The sequence below is a fragment of the Anser brachyrhynchus genome, assembly GCF_964034855.1.
Source record: "Anser brachyrhynchus genome assembly, chromosome: Z".
Lineage (NCBI taxonomy): Eukaryota > Metazoa > Chordata > Aves > Anseriformes > Anatidae > Anser > Anser brachyrhynchus.
This window is the reverse complement of record NC_137697.1, coordinates 1285275-1306656: the sequence shown is the minus strand read 5'-3', so window position 1 is coordinate 1306656 and position 21382 is coordinate 1285275. Positions and strand designations below refer to the sequence as shown.

At 37.6% G+C, this 21382-nt stretch overlaps 1 protein-coding gene across 4 annotated transcripts in view; it reads left to right on the top strand.

The window, feature by feature from the left end:
• The window catches only part of PIK3C3 (phosphatidylinositol 3-kinase catalytic subunit type 3), a 75756-nt gene that overhangs the window by 22281 nt on the left and 32093 nt on the right, over nucleotides 1–21382 (top strand). Inside the window, exons 12-22 of one of the 4 annotated variants that reach the window (XM_080572985.1) lie at nucleotides 406–493; nucleotides 1657–1724; nucleotides 5258–5363; nucleotides 6204–6320; nucleotides 8006–8137; nucleotides 10224–10352; nucleotides 10648–10744; nucleotides 11389–11453; nucleotides 15368–15452; nucleotides 17076–17150; nucleotides 19092–19876. In XM_080572985.1, coding sequence (XP_080429111.1) covers nucleotides 406–493; nucleotides 1657–1724; nucleotides 5258–5363; nucleotides 6204–6320; nucleotides 8006–8137; nucleotides 10224–10352; nucleotides 10648–10744; nucleotides 11389–11453; nucleotides 15368–15452; nucleotides 17076–17150; nucleotides 19092–19114 — 985 coding nt within the window. In that variant the 3' untranslated portion in view covers nucleotides 19115–19876. Of the gene's footprint in view, nucleotides 1–405; nucleotides 494–1656; nucleotides 1725–5257; nucleotides 5364–6203; nucleotides 6321–8005; nucleotides 8138–10223; nucleotides 10353–10647; nucleotides 10745–11388; nucleotides 11454–15367; nucleotides 15453–17075; nucleotides 17151–18388; nucleotides 18549–19091; nucleotides 19877–21382 lie in introns of those variants that run through there. The other 3 variants (XM_080572984.1, XM_080572983.1, XM_080572982.1) reach the window with 3 other exon arrangements.

Sequence of the window (21382 nt, the reverse complement as noted above, 5' to 3'; positions counted from 1 at the left end):
CAGATCTGAGTGCTTGCAGGTGTTGTGTGTTGGTAATTTAATTGAAAGTGTATTTTTAAAACAAAAACTTATACTGAAAATGTGGATTTGCTAAATTCCCATGAATGTTTGTTTATTTTTCATGGAAGCTGAAACAAAATACTAAGATTGATGTAACCCAATGTTCTTTACAACCATAAGCTGTGTAACTAATCAGACACAGCGATCAAAGCTGCTGTTCATGCAATTTGTTCCAAAACAGAATTGAGAGGGAAGGGTTGAGAGTGTTTTTTAAAGATAATTACCTTACAGTTTTCTGAGTTTATCATGCTGTGGAAGTGAAATGCATTGCTGTTTTCTTGCATGCGCCCTGTCCCCCAAGCAAGAACTTTGAATCATGCCAGTTACATGCTTTTCTTTATGTAGTTCCCAGATCATGACTCCTATTCCATCTGTTTCCTCGCCACCTCTTACCTCTAAAACAAAGGAGCCTGCAGACAATGAGAACCTTGATGTAAGTTGAATGTTTTACCTTGCATTTGTGATATTTGAGACTTCAGTGACTTAATGCTATTTTTACATTTTTGTGCATACTTGCATTTTTCTACTGTATTTTGCTGAATACTTGAAGTGCTCTAAGAACATGCATGTTAATTAAATGCTTAAAAAATAGCAATAGGTTATCTGAATTTTTCTTACAGGCTGTCTATTTATCTTCTTGGTCACATTACCCAAAACTGGGGGACTAGGCATTGATTTTTTCATAATAACAAACTGTCTTTTAAAGTAGAAAATTACTGCAAAGGTGATCACGTGCTGGTTAGATACTGACAACTATGTGTATTGGAGGTGTTTTAAAGCCTTCCTTTTTTAAACAGAAAACAGTTATCCAAGTATTTTTTAATGCCTGCAATGTGTTCTTCCTGTGCCCAGATTCTTCGGCATTTGTGCCATCATTATAGACCTTAAAGACGCTGTGATTTATATCTGCCAAGGATTTTACTCTTCTGCTTTTAGTAGAAATTGCAGGAAGGAAAATTGCAAGGTAAAGACAATTTGGGGGAGTCTGTTTTTAATCTGGTGTACAGTTAATTGGTCTTTAAACAAAAGATCCATTGTCTTTGTAAATCTTCCTGTTTGGGTCTCAGGACTGCATGGAAATTAAACCTCAAAGGGAGCATACAGGTAAAGATGTTCATTTTTTTTTTGTTGGACTGCTACACCTTGGAAAAGCAGCTAAATGCTGTGTATACTCTACAAATTCATTCTTTATGTTAAGATGTAAAACATCTTAATGGGTTTCAGCTCTTCTGGATGTGAAACAGGTAGCAAATCCCTTTCAGGGTAGATTCGCACACTTGGATAATTGCATAGGAGAAAAGTAAGGTATTGTAAATAGAAAGCTAACATTGAAGGTTTATAGTTGGAAAACATCATGTACTTGTGATATGTTGGTAAATATGCTACCATGATAGACTTTTTTACTTAGTGTTGCTGCTGGAAATGTTTGAAATAAAATTAAAAATATGAATTCAGTCCTAGGTTGGATTGGATTCAGCCTTTACAAAGGAACATCTCTCAAACCTTCATGCATTTGTGTTTTTTCCTTACCGTCATCTCTATGATGTGTCAGACTTACTTTATAATGTAATTTTGCTTTTCTTAAATCTCTCTCAGCAAGACCTTTGCACTTTCTTGATATCACGAGCATGCAAAAATTCCACGTTGGCGAACTACTTATACTGGTATGTTAGAAACTATTTATTCATACTGTATCAATGTGTAATTGAAATCAAAGCTATAATACCCAGAAGGATGCACAGCAATAGATAACTTGAGAATCTTAATTTCAGTCAGGATGAAGTAGTATATTTACAATACGCAGCTGAACAGAATAATCACTAAAAAGAGGACACTGATTTTTAAAGCATAGAAAAAGTGTTTCTCTGTTAGACAAAGTAAGGTGATCTGTAAGGCATTAAGTACAGTGTTTGGGGGGGGGGGAGTCCCCCAAGCTAACCGTATAGTTTTTAAGTTGTCATTCACTTTGTTTCTGGTATTGAGTAGGAAATCAAGTTCATCTTCTGCACTGCTTTTGTTTGCTTTGTGTTTATACTTTTGGCAGTGTTGACAAGAATATTAAAGTTACTTAAATATGTCAAGAGCATACTTTATAAACATTCATAAAGTTGTTAATTAGATTGTGCTAATCTAATTGTTTTTTTAGATTAAATTTGTGGTTGTGTTGTAAGCACAGTCATTGCAGATGTATGCTTTCTTTAGGGGGAACTTTAGTTATGAATAGTTTATGTAGATGGTGAAGAGGTAAAATGTTGTCTCACTTAAGCAATTTTTAGGCATTTAATTCTTAACTAGTCGTCTGCATGCCTTCTGTACTTAATGAAATAAGCATTTGCAGATACGATCTCACTTAAAGAAAACTGAGGTGACTAGAGCTGTACTCCATGAAATGTACTCCCTGAAAGTGTCGATGTGTATATGCATATAAACACACACGAGCATATACTTGTATATGCACATGTATTTTATAACGGACAGCTTCGGTACCTTTCACATGGTTAAAAATGATTTAAATCAAATAATTATTATATGTATCCTTTTAGATTCATCTAATAATTTAAAATATTCATATGCATTAGTATATGCTTATTAGGTGAATTGGGTGTTTTAGGTGGTATAAACTTAAAACTGTTCCTGCTTAAATTTAAGAACCTATCTTGAGAATGACCCAGTCTGTAAATTTCTTAAAATCTTTTGCTTTTTCGGAAATTTGAGATGTGTAATTCAGTAATTTAAATGAAAGATAATTCAAATGCATTACTTACACATTTATGCAAGGGAACTGTACTTTTGTAGTGGCAAATATGATGTTTGACTTCAGAATAAAGATGTTAATAAATGTAAATGGTTAAAATAATTGCAGGCTGAATTGGAGTGTGTAGAAGCCAAATGTTTGACCTAATTAAACTTTCTTCATGAAAATAAATGTCGGTGGATTATATCAACATAATAAAAATGAGCTAAACTCTGCACTTAAATTTCAGCAACTTGTCAGAATCTACAGAATATTTAAAAGTTTCCAGGACTCCACAGTTTTTGTCTTCCAACTGCAGGAACAAACAATAAACAAAAATAAAAATAAAAATCCACCACCACAAAAGAGTCAATTCATTCATTGTTTTCTTTGCAGACATCTTAATCTCAGTGACAAAATACAAATGTTGTAGCCACTGTTTGAGCTGACATAGCCATAAATCCTTGTGGCTGCTGATCAATTGCTTGTTTCATCTATCCAGACACAGGGTGCACCAGAATAATCAATGGAAAAGTACAATGTCCCTTGAAAATCAAACCTCCCTGCTCATTCACTTGTCGTTGTAAAGTTCTCCTATTCTTATACTTTAACAGTGCCTGCAGAAGTCACTGCTACTGCTTTTTACTTCTCCCCCATCTGGATGTATGAGACATTTACCTATGTGTGGAGTATTTCTTCCTCCTTGTTCTAAGGTGGTTTAGAGAAACTGCCCAAATTTTTAGCAAATGAAAAAGGCATGTTTCAATTAATGACACCCTTTTTTCCCTGACGTTTTAGTGCACAGATTTTTTTTAAATGTGTTTGGTTTTTTTGCTAATATTGCAGCAATCTAACTTTGTCACTTTAGTAAGGTAACAGTGTGTAGAAAAAAGTATCAGCAAAGATTTGGAAGTAGTTTCTGGTTATAGATTTTCTTGAGATAATATGCATAAAATACTTTACATGTACCTTAATGTATATAATGCACATTTGTAAATAAAATTAGTCAAATTTGACACAAGCAAAGTTAATTTTGAATCACTTCTAGTAGATTTCTTACATCAATGTGAAAAAGAAAATTCAGATTTTTTTTTTTACATCCAAAACTTAAATAAATTATTTAGTCAGAAGTAGACTAAAGCTGCAGTGAAATTTTTCCGGGATATCTGTCTGTAACTTTCCAAACAGTCCAGGGGTGTGCTGGTCTGTAGCTATTTACTTTCAGATGGATGTGCCTTTCCTACTTTGCCTGTTCTTTTCAGGAGGAAGGAGGTTTGAGTTATAGAACAAGGGAGTTGTTTTTAACTTAAACTATTTACAAGTGATTTCCTAACTTCTCCCTTTTATGATAGCAATTTTCTGGATTATCAGCTAAAATAGAAACCCAGGGTGTTTTGGCATTTATCTCTTACCATATAAAGCTGATTTGAAATCAGTGTAAAACTAAAATGTAACAGCCACCACCACCAAGTCAATCTATGTGGTGTTCATTTGATTCTCATCTGCAGTCAGCATTCTTTAGCACTAGCTGAAGTTATAGAAGGCTCCAAATATGACATTACTAGTTGTTTACAGAAAGTCTTCTATCCATGTGAAAAGTCACCTGTAAAGGAGAAGAAACGTCACTTTTTCAGCTGCAATCAAGACCTCTAATCTTGTCCTATAATCATTCAGCTGCAAAGAAGTTGCAAGTCCAGAAAAAGGAAAAAATAGTTATTAGTGTGAAGTGTGAGCATGCTTATTGAATATGTAGAGCCACTTTTGAATCCAAATGCAGTGTTTGAAAACAGTTGCTAATCTCTACCTTTTTTTTTTTTAAGTGAGATTGTTTTGCCTGGGTAAAGCTATGAAATATAGTAAACAGAAGGAAGACCTCTGCACAGCTGCTTTTTGTTTGTCAGTTCTGTGAATAGAAATAAGCACAAAAGTGTTTCCAAACTGCTAATTAGCACATCAAAATAAATTGTCAGTGTAACTGTCTGGAAAATTCTAGAAATGAAAACCTGATTTGAAAAGCCTTTGCAGAGCTACTTCAGGATCAATACGGTTTCTTCCACTGTTGCTAATTGTAAAATAAGGAACAAGTAGAATAGGATTTTTTTTGAGGCGTACTTGAATAGCAAGTTTGCAGCAACTATTTTATCTCTGTGCTATAGAGGGTAGTAGTGTAGTGGACTACCCGCTTTTCCCGTTTGAAGTGTTCTTGTGATTTGGACTTATGTCCTGTCTGAGTGATGATTGACTGCTTCAAGTGAAGCACCTCAAACTTTTATAGGCTGCCCTATCCAAATGGGAATTTATTACTATGCAATTTTGAAGAGGTCAGCTAGTATCAGTCAAAGAACAACTTTATTTTTAACAACTTTACTGTGCACCTGGAGCTAAAAATACAGGACTGCAGTATTTCACTCAAATTGTGCTGTGCCAGAATACAGTATAACTTGAATTGTTTCTGTGCTGCAGGTATGTAATAGTGGAATGTGAAGACCAAGACACTCAGCAGAGGGACCCAAAGACTCATGAAATGTACTTAAATGTGATGAGAAGATTTAGTCAGGCTTTGCTAAAGGTAATGCTTCTGTGTAAGAAAATAGGTGATTCTTTTCTTTTAAAAAGACACAAGTGTCTAGAAAGAGGACAGCTTGTCATTATCATGTATTGAAATCTAGAAAGCTTCTACTTCTGTTTGAATTTTCAGTGATTGTGGTAAAGCAAAGAACAACTATCAAGAAAATTTTTGTCTTATTGCTTGCTCCCATTAATAACATGCTTATTCTGAAATCCTATGCCTTGTATGATCAGTCTAGTTCGCTTCTAATTTGTTTATTAGAAACTTCTAATTTCTTTCCTAGAAATATTTCTTTACCAGTGCAAATTTAGACAAGAGGCCTGTCTTTTGAATCCAAAAGCTGTGTTGTTCTGTATGCCAGCAGCAAAGGGTGCTGTAGCAACAGGAGAAGAAAGCAAAAACAAAATAAAAAAGCTTTTGTGAATTTCAGTCTATAATTTTATAGTAGATGCACTAAAATCAAGTGAGACTGTGAATCTTATACTTCATATTAATTCCCATTTTAGGGATGCTGTGTAAATCTGACTCTTAACACTTCATAGAGTATTTCTTGTGCTTGTGCTTATTACCTTATTTTCGTTGTGTATTTTTTTTCTGCAGGAATGTTCATAACTAAAATTGTTGATTCAAATTAAAGTGAACTGATAGGTCAGATAATTGATTGTCAGCTCCAATGATTCTGACTGTGCTTTACAGAAAATATCTTTTGAATTGGGAGGAAATAGATCTTTATTCACTTAAAACTTAAAAGCCCAAAGATGTAAGAATAAAGAAAAAAATATTTCTAGGTAAAATAATTATTGAACAAATAACTAATTTTGTTTCTTTTAATTCACTTAGGGTGATAAGTCTGTCAGGGTGATGCGTTCATTGTTGGCAGCTCAGCAGACGTTTGTAGATCGCCTGGTTCATGTAATGAAAGCAGTGCAGCGTGAAAGTGGGAATCGTAAGAAAAAGGTAAATAAAGGACTGGAAAACTTACATTGTCAAATTCTACCCAGAAACGAATGTTAGCCTTTCACTAAAAATTCTTACTACTCAAACGTATAACAGATGTCCGTCTATCCTATAACAATTTTAGGTAATTTTAAAGAAACCTAAGAAAGGATTAGATGGGTCAAAGTTACAAAATGTTCTGAAACTTCAGAAATGGAAAAAGAGAAGAGGCCCTTCAGAAATGTCTCAGGGTATTTTGGCTAAAGTAAGGTATAGAAATCATTGAAGTAGTGATTTGAGGGTGAGCGAGTTGCAGAAGATAGGAGAAGGGAGCAGAAGTTGTTGTGATATGAGAATTATCTGTCACGGAGTCACGTAATGGCTGAAGCTGGAAGGCACTTCTGAAGGTCATTCTGTCCTACCTCCCTGCAAGTCTGCCTACAGCAGCTTGCCCAGGGCTGTGTAGTGGGTCTGGCTGGGATGTTAACTTTCCCTGCAGCAGCCCATACAGTGCTGTGCTCTGCAGTTGTAGCTAGAACAGCAGTGGTATCACACCGGTGTTGTCTGCTCCTGAGCACTGCTGGCACAGCATCACGACTCTCTCTAACCCTCCTAGGGGGTGGGCAAAAAAGTGAGAAAGAAACATCACCAGGGCAGCTGACCTAAACCAACCAAAGGGATATTCCATACCATATGATGTCACACTCCACCATAAAAGGTGGAAAAGGGAAGAAGAGGGGAGGGGTGGGCTCCCATTGCGAAAACATCTGTCCTCCTGAACACCAGCTACGTGCATTGAGGCCCTGCTTCAAGGACATGGTCAAGCATCGCTCATTTGTGGGAAGTAGAGAGTAATTTCTTTCCTCTGCACTTCCACACAGGCTTTACTTGTTTTATTTTTTTTATTATTTTTCCCTTTCCCCCTCCCTATTCCCCTTTCCCTTTTTTCCCTTTAGTTAAATTGTTTAATTAATAATAATCTTTCCTTAATTATTTTTTTCCCTTTAATTAAATTATCCTTATCTCAACCCATGAGTTGTTCTTTCCTTTACTTCTTCCCCTCTTCTAAGGAGGGGGAGTGAGAGGGCGGTTGTGGTGTTCAGCTGCCTAGCATGGTAAAACCACCACAGGCTGCTGTCCCGTCACTGGGCACCATTGGAAAGAGCCTGGCTCTGTATTCTTTGCACCCTCCAGTCGAGTATTCATATACATGGATTAAAATGTCCACTGAGCCTTCTCTTCTTTGGACTTAGAAGTCCCAGCTCTCTCAGCCTTTCCTCCTAGGAGAGGTTCTCCAGTCTATTAATGATTTCTGTGGGTCTCTGTTGGACGTTCTCCAATATGTCCATGTCTCTCTTGTACTGAGGAGCCCAGAACTGGACTCAATATGCTAGGCATGGCCTCATCAGTGCGGAATAGAGGGGAAGGATCACCTCCCTTAACCTGCTGTTGGCCCATGTTTAACTTGGTGTCCACCAGGACCACCCTCAGGTATTCCTACATCTCTGTTCTTATTACATATGGAGAATTTTTATTTCACTGCATTTAAAGAATGAAATCTTGATTCTTTGGAATAGTAATTGAAGAAGCTGGTGATTTATTAGTAATAGTTATCTGCTGTTAAGACTTTAACTGTTCATGTATGCCCAATAGTTTTGCTTGGTGGGGGGGGATAAAACACAAGATTTTGATTCTTTTTCTTTTAGAATGAGAGGCTTCAGGCGTTGTTAGCGGATAATGAAAAGATGAATTTAGCGGATATGGAACTTATTCCACTTCCTCTGGAGCCTCAGGTGAAAATTAAAGGGATAATCCCTGAAAAAGCCACACTCTTCAAGGTAAATAATGTCTGAATAGCTGAAATATAAACGAATCTAATGAGCACCAAGCTTAGAAACACCAGTTGAAAGATTGAAAGAGGCTGATGTCGTCAAGGAGAAATCTAATTGTAATGTGCTCTTAAAGTGATTCATTGCTTTTTTCTAAAGCTGATTTCAAATTAATGTGCTAAATTCACAGCAGCTTTTATAAGACTGATATACTTTATTAAATAACCATAATCTACTTTGAAAAAGGTGAAATGTTATGCGCAAATCTTCTTAAGAGTAAGTGGTTCACAAGCCGGAGACATTGTCTCCAAGGTAGCTGAATGCTTCCTAGTTCAGAACTTCTCTGAACCTTAGTCTTTGTCCAGAGGGATCATCACTTATGCTCAAAATCTTACATGTAGCATACCTGTTTTGATTTTTAATCTACATGTTAACATTATTGTACTGCAAAATGAAACTTAGTTTATTAGGGAGTGGGAAGAAATAAGGTGGTCCATTTCATTATGTTGCAGTGGACTGCCAAGTAGATGATGTATCCCAAGTGTAAATAACTCCTTAAATTGAACCACATCAGTTGCTTGTGATTACATAGCCATTCCTTAATATAGTTATTGGACAGTCAGTATGCTGTTAAAAGGTTTGAATTCTTTTGCTTCATATGCTACTTGAAGTGTAAGTAGCCCATGCTCATCATAAGTTTAATTTCAAGTGATCTAGTTGACTATTACCCAGTTTTAAGATGACCAAAATGTGTTTTACCAGTCAGGTCTCTAGCCAGGAGGCATTCTCTGCTAGTTTTAAAGAAAAGAGGGGAGGAAAAAAGTTCAAGCTTTTGTTGCAACAAATGTGATTTCTAGTAAGTTGTAAGTATGCCTTCTAGTTTCACGGGAATCACTTGTGAAATCCAATAACTTCTGTTTACTTAAAATAAGAGTTGAACATTTTTGATAGTTTTCTGCCACCTTTGGTTCCCCACCCTTGGCTTGTTTCTTTATATACCTATTACTTACGTAGAAGAGGACCCATCTTCCATTCTATGCTCTTAAAACTTCTTTTGAAGTCAGAGATGGTTTTGATTGTCCTGATTCTGAATGCTTTCTCATTTCCACTTAATCTATAATTCTGTGCTACGGGATGATAGTCAGAGGTGAATGACTGATTTTTGGTGCTCTTGGTTATCACATGGCAGCTTTTGTAGGACTATTCAAACAATCATTTTTCTTTTATTTATGGAACTTTTTTTTTTTTGAAACACTTACTGCATGTGAAAATATTAAACCATATTCTTGATTTTTTTAATTGTTTTTGCTTTGAGGGAAGTGACTTGGTCAGTTGCAATAGATGAAATTCATGTAGGTAATTGATCCCTTTCAATCCATTTTGTTCAGAGAGAGAGCAAACAAATTGTTCTTCACAAACAGCAATGTAAAAAGGAATTTTTTTCTTTTACTAAATAGATTAAGAAAGTAATTAATTAAGATGACTTGCCCCTAGCATTTCTTCAATGTTTATCCTGTAATTGTCTCTTTTTGATCTGGTCAGTTACAATTTGTTTTGTTGTGACCTTTTGCACAGCATTTTTACATCAGTTGTAATTGCACGCATGCAAAACTTGAATCCTTCTGTCTTTTCCTCTTCAGTTGCATGAGGGATGGGGTGGCATGCAGGGGAAGAATGTATCCTTTGTACTTCTTGTTTGGTTTTTCTTCTCTAAACAGTGGAGAACCTGAGTTGTTGGTTTTTTTTTAAACATACCTAGATCACAGTTCTGGTAACTGGAAATGATATGGTCTGAGACCTAGACAGTAGGTAACTGCTTTTAGAAATATTTTAGAATTGCTTCCTTACTGCCAAATTTGAGGAACATTAAGAGACTTCTGGTTCTTGCTGTTATGCTATTTGTAACCGATGAGATTATTCTAAGCTTTTTCCTAACTGAAATTTATATCAGTATCGTATGATCTTATTCATGTTTAGTTCACGTATAGTTAATAATGCAGTAAATAAGGATTTGTATCTTAGGAATCCACTGTAGAAAGATATTAATGTGAACATTGCTGTGAACGTGCTTAGTGGAATAAATTTCCTTTTTCAGAGTGCCTTAATGCCTGCTCAGTTATTCTTCAAGACAGAAGATGGAGGTAAATATCCTGTAATTTTTAAGCATGGTGATGACTTACGTCAAGATCAACTTATTCTTCAGATTATTTCACTCATGGATAAGGTGAGAATTACTTACCCATGTTGTTGTTCTAAGTTCTTGATTCTCCTGGTCAAGAGCAAGACTGGTAGAAACTGTTCATGTGGGTAACATTGCTGTTGATGTTGCTAATACGTTCCAGGGTTTTTAGACCTCACTTGGCTTTTTTCTTTATAGACAGACATAGATTCTGTAGAGATCCAAAAAAAAAAAAAAAAAGTTTGGCAAACTGGCTTTTGCACATCACTAAGTTCAATGAAGAACTGCGTAGATCACTGTCTCCTGTTTTTTTTTTTAAATTAGCTGGTTTCTGTTTCAGTTTTTTTTTCCTTCTCCCCACTCCCAGCTGTTAAGAAAAGAGAATCTGGATTTGAAGCTGACACCCTATAAAGTGCTGGCAACTAGTACAAAACATGGTATGAATACTTTTGTTTTCTAAAAGTACAGTATTGGGAAGAATTTTCTCCATCAGTTCTTAGACTGTTGTGACATAGTATTTTCATGAAAGATGATTTGTTTAAGACAGCATTCTAAAGAAGAGCTTGTGTAAGAAAATCCTGTCCCACTATAAGTTGTGGAAGTAAACAAGTTGAGTGGCTGTGGTATTCCACAGGTGACTCAAATATCTTCATAAAAGAAACCGGTTATTAACTTCTGAAATGCGTGACAGTCATTTAGACTATTTACAGCATAATCTTTGGTGCAAGCTTGCTGTGTGATCTTGGGCAAATCATGTGAACACTCTTATTGACCTTTGCATGAAGATAGGGGGGGAAAAAAGACCAAAACAAAATGAAACTTAACTATGCTTTTAGATGCATTGTGGATAAACATTTAGAAAATGACTGGTTTATTTCCTTTTTCATGAAAATTTGGACAACTTGCAGTTACAACTGGTTGTTAAAGAACTACTGAATTTTGGGGAAAAATTGGGGAAATTTTTTTTACTATAGAGAAGCAGTTGAATGAAAGCATGTGTTAGTGGTGCCCTTTAATAAAAATGCTTTGTGGAGTAGCTTCAAACTTGTATGCACTGGAGACTTTTTGGTTTGTGTCACAGGTTTCATGCAGTTTATTCAGTCAGTGCCGGTTGCAGAAGTTCTTGCTACTGAGGAAAGTATACAGGTATGTGATGTGTGGTTCTTTAAGTCTTCTACTGGTAACACAGTATGAATTGCAGCCTTAAATCTCACACGTCAGTCTTTACAGTCTCTCAACTGATCTTTACCTACTGTTTAGAAGACAGATTCAAACTTGAAACACATCAGATTTTTTGCTTTAGAAAACACTTAAATCACCCCATGAGTGTCTTATGACCTAACAGTAATAACATTGAAATAAAGTGTAGCTCAGTTATGATGTTGAAGTTCTGGCTTTCCCCTGGGCAACTTAGGATAAGAGGAAATTGTTGCTTGGGAGAAGAGACTGGCCCCACCCTGCCTACAGACTCCTTTGAGGTAGTTGTAGAGCGTGGTAAGGTCTCCCTTGAGCTTCCTCTTCTCCAGGCTAAACAGCCCCAGCTCCCTCAGCCACTCCTCGTTAGCCTTATTCTGTAGACCCCTCTCCAGCTTCATTGCCCTTCTTTGGACATGCTCCAGCACCTCAACGTCCTTCTTGTAGTGAGGGGCCCAAAACTGATCACACTTCTTGAGGTGCAGCCTCACCATCACTAAGTACAGAGGGACAATCACATTCCTGGTCCTGCTGGCCACTCTATTTCAGATACAAACCAGGATGCTGTTTGTTTCTTGGCCACCTGAGCACACTGCAGGGTCATGTTCAGCCAGCTATCAACCCATACCCCTAGGTCCCTTTCCATCAGGCAGCTTTCCAGCCACTTTCCCCCATTGTGTAATGTTGCAGGGGGTTGTTGTGTCCCAGGTGCAGGACCCGGCACTTGGCCTTGTTGAACTTCATACACTTGGCCTCAGTCCACTGGTGCAGCCTATCCAGATCCTCCTGCAGAGCCTTCCTACCCTCGAGCAGATGAATACTTGTGCCTAACTTGGTGTTGTCTGCAAACTTACTGAGGGTGCACTTGATCCCCTCATCCAGATCATTGATAAAGATATTGAAGAGGACTGGCCCCAGTACTGAGTCCTAGGGCACACCACTAGTGACCGGCTGCTAACTGGATGTACCTCCATTCATCCCAACTCTTCAGGCCTGGCTACCCAGACAGTTTTTTTTACCTAGCGAAGCGTACACCCATACAAGCCACGAACAGTCAGTTTCTCCAGGAGAATGCTGTGGGAAGTGGTGTCAAAAGCCTCACTGAAGTCAAGGTAGACCACATCCACAGCCTTTCCCTCATCCACTAAGCGTGTCACTTTGTCATAGAAGGAGATCAGGTTCGTCAAGCAGGACCGGCCTTTCATCAGCCCATGCTGACTGGGCCTGATCACCTGGTTGTCCTGTATGTGCTGTGTGATGGCACTCAAGATGATCTGCTCCATGAGCTTCCCTGGCACCAAAGTCAGACTGACAGGCCTGTAGTTAGTTCCCTGGGTCTTCTTTCTGGCCTTTTTTGTAGATGGGTGTCAGATTTGCTAGCTGCCACTAGGCTTGGTACCTTGTCAAAGCAAACGTGTTAATGTTTTCTAGTTTAAACAACTAAATAGCTAATCTGTGTAACTTCTGAAGTCTGTTTCCATGTGTGGTCGATGTGTACTTTGTGTGATTTGATTTGGAGCAAGCTTTCTTTGATTATAATGGAATTGAGTAGGGATATGTAATTGAATAATGACACACAACTCCTGATACCTTCAAGCACAGCACCAGTTAGGTTGCAGAGCTTACTTAGTTGGTCAGGATAAATACAGATAAATAAAACATACCAAGCTTCCATATAAGATACATAGACACAAATAGTGACAGAGCACTGAAATAGGCTCTCAAGAGAGGCTGTGGAGTCTCCTTGGAGATCTTCAAGAGCTGCCTGGATATGGACCTGAACACTGTGCTCTGGGTATTCCTGCTACAGCAGGGCAGTTGGACCAGATAACCTCCAGAGGTCTGTTTCAGCATTAACCATTCTGTGACAATACGTTCTGAATGAAAACACAGCATATTTATGTTGCATTTAGTTCATTACGTTACCTTTTTTCACATTTTTATAGCTAATACTGAAGCTTGCATTTGGTCATAATGCAGTAACTGGGAGTCAAAATAAATAGTTACACCCTTCTGTTAACTATATACATTTGAAAACATGGAGATATATGAAAAAAAAAACCATTAATCTCTCCAATTGTACAGTGACCAACATAAAGTTGCACAAGTTTCTTCTCACTTCTGTGAAGATTGTGATAAGCTACAATTACACTGAATCACCATACAGTTTCTGAAGTGTTTTCTTCTCTGTAGTCCTCTGTAATCGTAGAATCCTACTATTTATATTCTATTCCATTATATTTTCATAGAATAATGCATTTAGAAATGAACGTGAAATTGTCATTTTGCAATTATAACATCCTATTCCAACCTAAGGTAGATGCCTCACTGTTGCTTGCTGTGCAGACATATGGAGCAATTCTTCCTTCGAGGAACTACTGATCTCAATAGACAAGACAACAAAAAGAAATGTAATCTGAGATTACTTCATAGAGCAATGACAAAATACATTACAGAACCCAGATTTCCTGTGCTGTGAAGCATGATAAAATAGCTGTGCATTGTAGGCAAAGGAGTAAAAATTAAATAAGCACTGAGTGTGGTGAAAGTTTTTTCTGTTGTTTTTGTAAATGTTTGTTTTGGGCATCACAGGTGTTTCAATGAAAATTGGCAGTATCTGAAAATGAAAAAAAAAGTCTTCTGAAGTTTCAAAGCAAGTAATTTAATATGGACTGATAATACAGATCTGCAGGAAAGAAAAAAATGTTTTGATGTTTGAATGTTATTTAACTTACATTAATAATCTTGAGATTTCAGTTTTGTGTTTTTGAGGGTTTGTGTTCCACTCTGCACAGCTTGCCATTTGGATTATCTGAAGTTGTTTTTTAACATAAAGTGTCCAAAGTTTTGGAGCACTGAAACTAGAATTTTCTACTACGCTATTAAACAGTTAAAATTTGTATTCCACATTGCTCTTATGGACTTCATTTTGAAGAATCATAGAGTATCCAAAAGGAAGGGGTGCACAAGTATCATTGAATCCAGCTCCTAACTCTGTACAGGGCAACAGAATCTTTCTGCTGTCAGCTTCTTGAATGTGTCTTTGAAGTGCTTAATCCTGTGTAAACAAAGACAATTAAAGCTTTTTCCATCTATAACAAGGCTGCTTTTCATGCAAAACTTTCTTAAATAGTCAACAGGTACCCGTTTTCAGCACCTCCTTATTTTGTGAGATTCCTTTCAGTGTTTCATTAGGGCAGTTATTTGTTCTGTAGATACACAGAAAGCTCCTCTTCCAGTGCTTGCCTAGCTTTCGTGCCTTTACTTTCATTTACTGGAATAATCTTATGTTTAGGCTTGGATATAATTTACACATCTTTTTATCTCGGTCAAGAAAAACAGTCTTTTTAAGTAGTGGGAAGGACTGTTTTGGCCTCATTCATGTACCATTTGGTGATTTAGATCTTCCTTTTAAACTCAGTTGTATTGAAGAATATAGAGGCATATCATGTTAAACTTTGTAAGTTAGAATGTGTGTCCGAAATGTAGTTACTGACCTGAACTTAGTCCTGTATGGTTTTCATAATCTCACATCAACCTGTTCCTGTGGAAGTATTTTTGTATTCATAATTTATTAAAGTAAATCTTGAAGGCATTGTTAATCTGAGGCTGTTTTAAAGAACTGCATTTCAATTTAAATTTCAGATCTTTTTATGCTGAATGTAAAAATATGATGATTAAGACAATATAAAGGTAGCAATATAGAAGTAAATTAGATCTCACTGGGTTTGTTGGGGATAATTCTTTGTTTAACAGTTTATATTACTGGGCATTTGTGGTCTTGTTTTAAGTCTTTGATTACTAGTTATAGAATCACATTTGAGATCATGTGGAGTAACTAAATATGTTGACGACTTTCCCTCCAGAACTTCTTCAGAAAGCACGCACCTAGTGAGACTGGGCCTCATGGAATAAGTGCAGAGGTGATGGACACGTATGTTAAGAGCTGTGGTAAGTTAAACTTCTACAACTGATAACTTCAGATATGAAGTATAAAGGATGGGATCAGTGAGCTGTTGAGACACTTCAGATTAGATCATAGAAAGTACCTGCATAGTTCCTTACCTACAGTCAGAATACCTGTTGTAGATCTTAGTAATGTCACCAGTGAGCTCTAACACTAATTCAGCAGACCAGTCAAGTTCAGAGTCAGCATTAGGGTAGGTTTGAATTGGTCAAGATTCTACTGAGTATCAGATATTTCTCAATTGACTGTAATAGCAATTCGTGTTTGATATTTAGATGGCTGTATGTGTACTTCGTGTCTTAATCTGGAGATGAATCCTTCTTGTTGTTACTATTAAATTTTCATTTCTAGTTGTCAGATTGTAATAAGTGAAAAGCTAATCTTTAATTTGTCATGACTGCAACAATGTACCAGTTCAGGTTTCTTGTAGGTTTCAGCGTGGAATTAGAGGTCATAATTTTTCCTGGTCATCAGCATCAGTGCATAGATTTTTGTGATAAAGGAACATAAGAGCTAGGATTTTCTTTGTATTTAGTGCCTTTTGTGAGCATTGTAAATTTTTTCTGCTTATGTTTCCCCTTGCGCTCAAGGAGTCTTCGTAGCCCTTGCAAGGGAATGGCATTGTCTAGTGAAAAGAGTGGTTTTGAGTCAGACATGTGATACACTGATATTTCCTCAGACCTCTTTCCTTCTCCTTGAAGGAGATTAGAAGTACACCCTTCTTTCTAGCAAAAAAATCCTACCTATGTTTCCTCCACGTCATGAGTTGGGATATTCATAATTTGGGGAGATGTAAAGTAATGAATCATCAGTATTTGAAGTAGAAAAGTTCAATTTGTTTTTTTTAAAAGTCATCTTTTCCTTGGAGGTTGTGTTCAACTTCCTACTCCATTTGATAAAAAGAAAATGTAGTAGTGTAGTTCTTGTTCAGTAAACTGATGCTGATGTTAAAACATTGCATTTGCTGTCCATTAAATTGAAAAGTTTTTTCCTATCAAAAAAGTCATCCAGTTGTTGCTGTACCGTATCTCTTACTTTTCTATTCTTTCTGACAGTGCCATCCTTAAAACTTATTTAAACCTTTCTGGTTAGTGGGTGAAAGAAATATAACAGTTTGCATTAGTTGTAACTTATCACTAAGCCTTACTAAGCTTATTATCACTTAGCCTTACTGCTTAGCTTGTAAATACTGCTGACATATCCATTCAAATTCACATCAATGTCTAACACTTGTTTGTGGGTTTTGTAAGTATCTAGAGTTCAAAATGTGTACATTTATTTTGCTCAAAATACCTCATCTTACTTTGAAGTATCTTAATCCTAATATTGAATGGAAGTGTTTTTATATACCTGTTAGGTGTATAATAGGGTAGTAAAAGCTGAATCTAGGCAGTACTGAATATATTTCAGAGTTTTAATTTATTACTTTGTGTACTTCATACTGCTGATAATCTTGATTATTCATTCCCACCTTCCCAGCCTCTGTGGCATACTTACTACTTGTGAACAAGAATTAAGATAACATTATATGCTGTTGTTAATTGTGTGGAACTTGTTGCTCTCCAGGAAAGGTACTTGTATTGATGTTTACAATTTACTTGTTACAGCTGGTTATTGTGTAATTACTTACATCCTTGGAGTTGGAGACAGACATCTGGATAATCTTTTGCTAACAAAAACAGGTAATTCTTTTTAGCAGTATGATTTTATAACAGCGGTTGTTTAATTTCAAGTGTGTTGGTAACGTTCAAATGTGTTGGCTCCATTTTGCTTGCAGATACAGCCCATTGAGTACTGTAGAATATTCTTATATTCTAAATGTAAAGGTATATTGACTCATCTGAGGTAATATTTGATTCAGTGAATCAAAGTTTAGGTTTAAACTGCTAGTAGTGTGAAGTGGTAGTTGAAGAATAAGACAGCAAGTAGATAAAGTGCACTGTAATCAAATTGGGCAAGAGATAACAACCAAGATGTGGTATTGATGTCAGTGTAACAGCCATTTATGCATCTGTAGGTAATGGAAGTCCTAAATTTGCCTAAACTCAGGAATGTTTAAAAGCACTGGATTTTTGTGTAGGTTTCACCTGGCTTATTTTACAGTCTTGTGTTCTACTGTCACGCTTCTTACACACATGAAAGCTGGACTCGTAAGTTATTTTTGTTCAACACAATTTTTTTCTTGAGTGATGCTGACCTTTTTTGAAAGTGATATGGGCATACTACAGGGTAAAATTTGACTGCCTTTCCTTAAGATCATGAAACCTGTCATTGTCATCTTAAACTTTGGTAAAAATCATTCTTAAACTTTGGTAAAAATCATTCTTGCTGGTTTTTTTTTTTTTTGGAACTTGTTGAAAGCTGAAAAAAAGGATGCTGTGATAAGTATTTGTAAAGTAACTCTAAGTCCAAGTATCCTAATTGTTCTTTATCAAACAATTTTCTAAATTGTTACACCCCTATTTAGTAGGTATTCTAACATGCTATCAGAAAGCAATTTCAAGATCTATTAAGTGGATTGTGGCTGTATTTTAATAAGTTTATGTACACTGTTCAAAATACAGTAGATATTTAGACAAATATATTTAGTAGTCCTATGGAATCCGGTATAATCTTGATGACTTCAGTGAGATCCTTGCTAATTCCTGTCTCAGATTGGATTTTCTTTTAACAAAATCGATTCTGTGAGCTTTCCAGGTCTGCATGTTTTTCTAAAAAACTATAAATATGATGCATCCCAAAACTGGAAATGCCACATAAGACCTGTCAGAGCAAGGCTCACTTCGGCACTTTCTCCTACTTATGTATTTTGTGTTTTTGATGAAACCAAACCACTATACAACAAAAATCCAAGTGTTTCATCAGTCTGATGGTCTAGACTGTTCAGCTCAAGCAGAATTATTTTATATTTTTTCTCCAGCTTTATGTAAAACGATAGGAACTAGACAGAGTGCTCCACTTACTACAAATTCATGGTTGAAGGCGTGAAAATAGTAAAGGTTGCCATTTAGTCAGATATCCTTTGTAGCAAACCCCATGTATCTCAAAAGTTCAAAATAGTAGGTAAGTGTTTTGATTCTCCCTCCCTACCTTGTTTAACTTTTTAATGTCATTTTTGTTGCATTATGTGTATTAAAAATGGATCAGGTAGAATATATAATTATAGTAATTCTAAATCAATAACTAAGTTTAAAAAAATGTTTTAATACATTTTTCTAACTAAAATAATTCAGCAATTCAGGAGGAGTTCTGTGCTTATTTGAAGTTGAATTGTGCTTTGTATGTTTTTTTCAGTATAAAAAAATGTTTAATTTGAAGTTAAGAATTTTTTAGAGAGTGGGGGAGGTTTAAACAAAAACAAGACACAAAACCAGTAAAAACAACAAAAAAAAGAAATGCTCAATCTATAAGGAAACTGTTTTCCATGAAAGCATTAAGCAGCTTAATTGCAAGTGACAATGAAACCATTTAGACAATTAGCATATATTTTCTTAAAGCTTTTTGTTTATATAATATACTTGGCATCTAGAAATGTTTGTTTTCCTGAGTAGTGAAATAAAAATGCTGGATATCTTAGATTGTTTTGCAGGTGGAATTCTAGCTAACTTAGCTTCATTTATCAGCTCATCTTCTAGGATTCCTCTAATTGAACACTGGGAGTATTGAGAAAAAGTCTTGGATGAGTTGCATCAAAGATCTCTTCTAGATGAAATACAGCAATTGAACATCAAGCTATTTATGCCTTGGGTTAAAGGGAAATTAAAATATTTTATTTCAAAATAAGTCTGTTTCTAGCTAGATAAAGTCCAGAAACTCTTAGCAAATATTTTGGATACTTTTAAAAAAAATTTTGGCATGCTTACTGAAATAAGGCTTTTTGGAGCTGTGCCGGGGGAACAATGGCAAGGCCTGGGGAGAAGGCAATGGCCCAACTGAAGTGCATCTACACTAATGCATGCAACATGGGTAAGAAACAAGAGGAGCTGGAAGCCATCGTGCAGCAGGCAGGCTATGACTTGGTTGCCATCATGGAAACGTGATGGGACCAGTCCCATGACTGGAGTGCTGCAATGACTGTCTATAGGCTCTTCAGAAGGGACAGGCAGCACAGAAGGGGTGGTGGTGTGGCTCTCTGTATTAAAGAGTGTTTTGATGTTGTGGAACTTGAGGCTGGGACTGATAAGGTTGAGTCTCTGTGGGTTAGGATCAGCAGGAAGGCCAACAAGGCAAGCATCCTGGTGGGGGTCTGTTATAGACCGCCAAACGAGGATGAGGAGACGGATGAGGAGTTCTACAGGCAGCTGGCAGAAGTTGCAAAATCATCAGCGCTTGTTCTTGTGGGGGACTTCACCTTCCCAGACACATCCTGGAAGCACAACACAGCTCAGAGAAAGCAGTCTAGGAGGTTTCTGTAGAGTGTGGAAGATAGCTTCCTGACGCAGCTGGTTAGAGAGCCTACCAGGGGAGGTGCCCTGCTAGACCTTCTGTTCACAAACAGTGACGGACTGGTGGGAGATGTGGTGGTCGGGAGCTGTCTTGGGCAGAGTGACCACGAAACACTAGAATTCTCTATTCTTGGCGAAGCCAGGAAGGGGACCAGTAAAACCGCTGTCTTGGACTTCCGGAGGGCTGACTTTGAGCTGTTCAGGACACTGCTTGGCAGAGTCCCTTGGGAGGCAGTCCTGAAGGGCAGAGGAGTCCAGGAAGGCTGGGCACTCTTCAAGAAGGAAATCTTAATGGGTCAGGAGCGGTCTTTTCCCAACGTGCCTGAAGACCAGCCGGCGCGGAAGACCAGCCTGGCTGAACAGAGAGGTGTGGCTCAAGCTTAGGAGAAAAAGGAGGGTTTATAATCTTTGGAGAAGAGGGCAGGTCACTCATGAGGACTATAAGGCTGTTGCGAGGCTGTGCAGGGACAAAATTAGAAAGGCCAAAGCTCATCTGGAGCTCAATCTGGCTACTGCCATCAAAGATAACAAAAAATGTTTTTACAAATACATCAACACAAAAAGGAGGACTAAGGAGAATCTCCATCCTTTACTGGATGCGGGGGGAAACTTAGTTACAAGGGATGAGGAAAAAGCTGAGGTGCTTAATGCCTTCTTTGCCTCAGTCTTTAGCGACAAAACCAGTTGTTCTCTGGATACCTGGTACCCTGAACTGGTGGAAGGGGATGGGGAGCAGGATGTGGCCCTCACTATCCACGAGGAAATGGTTGGTGACCTGCTACAGCACTTGGATATATGCAAGTCGATGGGGCCAGATGGGATCCACCCGAGGGTACTGAGAGAACTGGCAGAGGAGCTGGCCAAGCTGCTTTCCATCATTTATCGGCAATCCTGGCTATGGGGGGAGGTCCCAGTCGATAGGCAGCTAGCAAATGTGACACCCATCTATAAGAAGGGTCAGAGGGTAGACCCGGGGAACTATAGGCCTGTTAGTTTGACGTCAGTGCCAGGGAAGCTCATGGAGCAGATTGAGTGTTATCACACGGCACTTGCAGGGCAAGCAGGCAATCAGGCCCAGACAGCATGGGTTTCTGAAAGGCAGGTCCTGCTTGACGAACCTGATCTCCTTCTATGACAAAGTGACACGCTTAGTGGATGAGGGAAAGGCTGTGGATGTGGTCTACCTTGACTTCAGTAAGGCTTTTGACACCGTTTCCCACAGCATTCTCCTCAAAAAACTGGCTGCTCTTGGCTTGGACTGGCGTACGCTTCATTGGTTTAAAAGCTGGCTTGATAGCCAGGCCCAAAGAGTTGTGGTGAATGGAGCTAAATCCAGTTGGAGGCCGGTCACTAGTGGAGTCCCCCAGGGCTCAGTACTGGGGCCAGTCCTCTTTAATATCTTTATCGATGACCTGGATGAGGGGATCGAGTGCACCCTCAGTAAGTTTGCAGATGACACCAAGTTAGGT